The sequence below is a fragment of the Oryzias melastigma genome, linkage group LG11 (genome assembly GCF_002922805.2).
Source record: "Oryzias melastigma strain HK-1 linkage group LG11, ASM292280v2, whole genome shotgun sequence".
NCBI lineage: Eukaryota > Metazoa > Chordata > Actinopteri > Beloniformes > Adrianichthyidae > Oryzias > Oryzias melastigma.
The window spans coordinates 21,816,805-21,822,228 of NC_050522.1; the positions used below are offsets into that span (position 1 = coordinate 21,816,805).

At 35.8% G+C, this 5,424-nt stretch overlaps 1 protein-coding gene and 1 long non-coding RNA gene across 2 annotated transcripts in view; one reads left to right on the plus strand and one right to left on the minus strand.

The window, feature by feature from the left end:
• The first annotated feature begins 3,007 nt into the window (after positions 1–3,007).
• LOC112162506 (C-type lectin domain family 4 member G) overlaps positions 3,008–5,424 on the plus strand; it is an 8,260-nt gene continuing 5,843 nt past the window's right edge. Inside the window, exons 1-3 of the mRNA XM_024298281.2 lie at positions 3,008–3,146; positions 3,258–3,368; positions 5,344–5,412. Coding sequence (XP_024154049.1) covers positions 3,032–3,146; positions 3,258–3,368; positions 5,344–5,412 — 295 coding nt within the window. The 5' untranslated portion in view covers positions 3,008–3,031. The remainder of the gene's footprint in view (positions 3,147–3,257; positions 3,369–5,343; positions 5,413–5,424) is intronic.
• LOC112162514 overlaps positions 3,279–5,424 on the minus strand; it is a 58,838-nt gene continuing 56,692 nt past the window's right edge. Inside the window, exon 4 of the long non-coding RNA XR_004948722.1 lies at positions 3,279–3,366. This is a non-coding gene — a long non-coding RNA (uncharacterized LOC112162514). The remainder of the gene's footprint in view (positions 3,367–5,424) is intronic.

Genomic DNA, 5,424 nt, shown 5'->3' on the forward strand with positions numbered 1-5,424 from the left:
ATATATATATATATATATATATATATATATATATATATATATATATATATATTACATTTCCAAGAAGCAAAGTAACAGGAATATCTATTTATACAATGCTAATTAATACTAAATTTAAATGTTTAGCCTTGTCAATAGATTGCACTCTTTGACTGTCAAAGTCACAAGAAAGTAAGAAATGTTAAACTGTGTCAGGAAAACAACTGCCTCTCTTTCTCTATATGGCAACCTTTACCGCAGTGATGTGCAGTAAAGGTTGCGGCTGGTGAGGCGCTGACTCGATCAGAGCCAGATTTAGAAACAAATAAGAGATCTTGAGTTCTCTGAGTTTTCATGACGAAGAATCGCGCAACTGAAAAGAAATAAAAACGGCGTATATGTGAAACCGTGAAGGGGAAAAAAAAAAATAATAAAAAATAAAAAAAAATGCAAATACGCGGGGCAACAGTGTACTCGTATGCAGATACTGAGCGAGCTTCCAAGCGATGGTAAATATTTTTTCTTCTTTTTTGGGGGGGGAAAGCTGCACTTTATTAATGTTATGTTCAATAAATTAAATAAATGTCACAGTGAAATGGAAATCCATTAGTATTTTAGTTTTGCCATTTCTCTATTTATTGCACCATGACGCATATCGCAGATTTTTATAGAATTATATTGTGCAGGCCTAATTGAGATCAAATCTACAGAAACTAAAAGAAAAAAAATGCTTAGTAAAAGAAAAAAATTCTAAAAATAACTTTTCCCCTCGTCCCCCTCCTAATGCCCAAATCTAAATAAAAGTTCAAACTAAACTTTTTTGTTTCTTTTCCTTTGATATTGTTTTATTGAGGCCCCTAACTGTGGAAACATTTGTGTAAATGTACAAAAATTTCAAATGATTACCATCCTTGGAGCACGTGTCCCTATTACCTAACCCAATTACAATAACCTTTGCTATTAGCGATAAGATTCATGTTACTACTATGGAGAAGAAAGTCAGAAGTGAAGTTTACTTTTCATGAATTTTGAAGCCAAAAAAAGAAACACCAAGGTGAATGCTACCCGCTATAACAAACACGGCTGTGGGGGGTAGTCTTAGCACGCACACACACGCGCAATGTTCAAATCTTTACCTGTAAATGAAGTCCGTTCGTCTCTCCTTCTGGACAAAAAGCTCCGTGATTTTAGCGTAGAAGTTTTCTTATTTTCTTGTAGTTTTCAAAATCTCATTAAAGATATGTTGTTCAGCATTGATCACCCATTCATTAATACTTAATGTTTTGAATAAAAGTCCAACTTTGAGTCATTTTTTACTGAGATGACATCCGCCATTTGAGCAGTCAAAGCAAAGTAAAACAGGCGCTCTTATTGAATAAACTTTATTGGTAAGATATGACAGACAAACGGTTACTCACGAGCGCCCTCTCTGTTGAGACAGCGGTACTGCATGGCTTTTCTATGGTTTTCAATGAGGTTTGATGTCGCATTTTACCACCAAATAAACAATAGGTAATTTTACTTTACAGTAATTTAACACAATAATTTGTTGTTTTGAAAAACTCTAGCTGACCCATGAACAATAGCTAAATAACAAAAATGCTAATACTAAAAATAAAAGGTTGCCCTTATCTTTTTTCAGTGTCATTTTATTTTGAAAACTATTTAGAACATTAAAAACAATCATAATAGACAACAAAAGAACAACCAAAAACAAGTGCAACAGAAAATGGCAATCAAAAAGGGGCGGGAAGACGAAAATGTATTTAATTCCACGCTTTTTACCAACTTAAATTAAGTTTATTGCAACCTTCCAACTCACTTTGGGTCAAAGAAGGCAAAAAAAAAAAAAAAGCGTATAAACAAGACAATCTATATGTACCCATACTTACTGTATACATATTTATGCGCGCTAACACATATATACACAAATATTTGTACATGCACACTATTTACGCCTATATAGTCACTAAAGATAGTATTGAAAATTAAATTACCTTATTGTTGGACATTTTTTTTATTTTTTTCCACTCAAGCCCATTGTCGTCAAAGACCCCATCTTGCACGCTCTACTTGTTTACCTCATTTGAAAACCTCTGCCCCAGATAACAGTCTTATCAGATCTTTGAAAGGCAGATGAGATAAATGTTTAAGACAAAGAGAAGGTAAAAAATTCAGCACAGAAGTTTTTATAGGGAGAAAGGATGGAAAACTCTGTTAGAAATACACTTTTAAAAGTTGCAATGTATTTATTCTACTAAATACAGAACTGGTAAATGCACCACATTTGTTTATTTCTTTGAATCATCCTCAGGGTAAATGTCACCAGCTTGCAGCTTGATGGAGATATACAGGAAGAAGTTGTGGTTTCCTCCTTTTTAAAGTAGCACAGCAAACGCACAAATGAGGCCACGCTGGTGGTTTAAGAATGCAGAAGCAATGTTTTGATGGGGAATTACTAAAAAGCAAATTTGACAAAAGCTGGTCTCATTATTTGGAAAAGCATTTCAACTTCTAGTCTAAGGTCCAATATAGAAATACATATGCAATATGATAAAATATGAAAACAAAAGTATACATATTAAGTCAACATGTTTGTGTAAATAAACAACTTTAAGTGTGAAATCTGCAAGAACAAAAGCGATTAAAATCACTTCATGGTTGAGAGTCGTGCTTTCAAAACTGTCTGCAGTCTTTAAACAGGAAGGTGCACTAAAAAGTGTATAAAGAGTCAATCTGTTCTGTTGTCAACACATGCAGGTTTTAACAGGTCACTTTTAACCCACCTTGAGATCCACTAAAGTTGATGCTTTCATTTAAGTGCAAAAACATTTTATGATTCTGAACATTTAAAAACAGAGCTCCAAACGGGGCTGGCAGTAAAGATAATAACAGATTTTTTTTTTTTTGTCAGACCACAAACCACACATTGAACTGTATTTGTTTCCTTAAAACTATCACTTCCTCAGTAAGAAGGAACGTGACACATCACTGCTTTGACAGTCTTCTGTGTATCTTCTCAGATATTTGCGCTGTAGAAGATTTATCGATAATGAGTAACAACAGATATGAAGAAGACGGATCCGACTGGGTGGAGAAAGAAGTGGCCATCTATGGGACTTCAAATGATTTTGAAGATTACTATACTTTTCAGCCAACAAGAAAAGGTAAGAAAATTCATGGAATGCTATGAGTTTTGTATTTTATAAGGCGTCATTATTTACTTAATAATGCATGTTAGAAACTTAAGTTTGCTCACATGTCTGATTCTTCTGAAGGATCAAAGACTCCGAGGTGTTCTCCAGTCCAGAAAGAATCGAAGACTTTATTGCGTCTGAAAGTGCTGTGTGTTCTGATGGCAGCTGGGATTCTCATCCTCTCCATATGCTGTAAGATGAAACAATAATTTAATAACTTTCTGAAGAAGAGATGATTTATTTAAAGGATAGATTCATTTTACTGTATATGAAAGTCATAATAATAGTGATATTTTTATTTAGTTTAGTTAATTTTCTAAATTCATGGCTGAGGTGCACCTCGAAGATAAAGTATGTAAAGATTTTTACACTCCTGACGACTTGAAAAGGTCTTGTTTGTGCTTTGCTTCCTCCATAATACACAGATTTCAAATTGGTTAAAAGTCTGATCTTTTATGAGTTTAAAGCACATATAATCTGCTGTCCAGAGCTACACTGTTAAGTTGAATTTGCAGTGAATGCGATTTGATAGTGATTAATCACTTCATCTCTTGGCTCATGTTTCTTCCTGTTGTTAAAGTTAAAAATCGGCATGACCAATTTTATTTTATTTTTTGAAAACTGAGACATGATCTCTGTTCAATTCAAATAACTTTATCGATTCTGTAGGACAAATAAAAGGCAAATAAAGATGAAAATAAAGCAGACCCTCACAAGCAACAGACAGTTACCAATATAAAGATGTAAAAGCAAAAGTTTGTTTAAAAAAAAGTGTTTTAAAATTGCATCTGTATGAAGTACAATTTAAAACAAATGAGTGTAGACTGTTGTTGAGAGCTTGTTTGCTCCTAACAAAAAAGTTGTTTTTCATAACGCATAAGGCACCCAAACCAATGTGTGAGCCACCTCAAGTGGCTCTACTCCATGCTCCTCTTGGTCACTGAGCTTCTAACTCTATCTCTCAGGGAGTGCCCAACCACCCTGCAGAGGAAAATCATTTTGGTTGGTTGTTTAAGTATCAATATTTAGCCATGACCCAAATATCATGATTATGTGTATTTCAACAAAAAATGATACGTAAATTCACTTTTGATCTTCCCTCATTTGTGAATAACACCCAGAGGTACTTGAAATCCCCACACCTGGAGCAGGAGCTCACCACCTACTCGGAGGACAAGTCACCATTCTCTATAGCCTCAAACCGAGCCTTTTTAGGGCCTCGTCCCAGGCAATTCGTCTCCTGACTACCAAATTACAAGAAGCCCCTGGCTTATTGAAACCAACCAGTAAACATCAGCTGCAAAAATCAGACAGGAAATCAAGTGGTCTCTGAACCAGACCCCCCTCTGGCAACTAGAAATTCCGTTCATAAAGATAATGAACAAGGCAGCTCTGCTATAGTCCAACGTGCAATGCTTTGATCTGGGCATACAGGAGCTAGATGGCCCTCGAGGTGCATTTAAAATACTCACAAAGCAGCACCCACAGGAGACCATAGGTATAAACTGGATAAATGTACTCCCATAATCCTTCTAGCACCCAATGAATATGGTAGAGCTAGTCCACTGGCCACAATACCAGAACATAGACTGCACAATTTCTGAATTTGAGGTTTGATTAATGGTCAAACTTTCATCTAAAGAAATGTTGAACTGCCTTTTTCTTGGGAAGACGAGTCTGACTCCCCGTTAGTTGGGTCACAACCTCCAGTACTCCTCCTTAAAAGGGTGAACCACCACCTCAATTTGCCAGTTCAGCGGTACTGTCCCCAGTTCCTTGCCACTGTGGAACACTTCAACTAACTAGGTGATTTCAGCTTCACCCAGTAGTTCCCAGCCTCTGTTTCCTCCACAAATGACTTGTCAGCAGAGTTGAGATCCTCAACGTTTTTCTTCCTTTGGCCTGAAATATCCTCAGTTGAAGTCAGCTGTCACACCCCTTTAGACACATGATGTCTATTAGATACCAAATACACTGTAGATGTCTACTGGACATCTCACTGCTCTGTTAGATGTCTACCAATAGTGTTCTGAAAAATAAATGCATAAAGACATCTACTACACATCTACTTGTAGCCATCTGAACTAGGGATATTTTTAGATGTCTAACAATAATCATGAATTGACTTCTTCCTCCTGATTCATATCAAAGTGATTCTGTGTAACAGGTCTTCTTCTGACTTTGGAAAACAACAAAAGGAAAAACTGTCACAATCAACTGCAGACTGACCCTTCAGGTAGGAAGGATT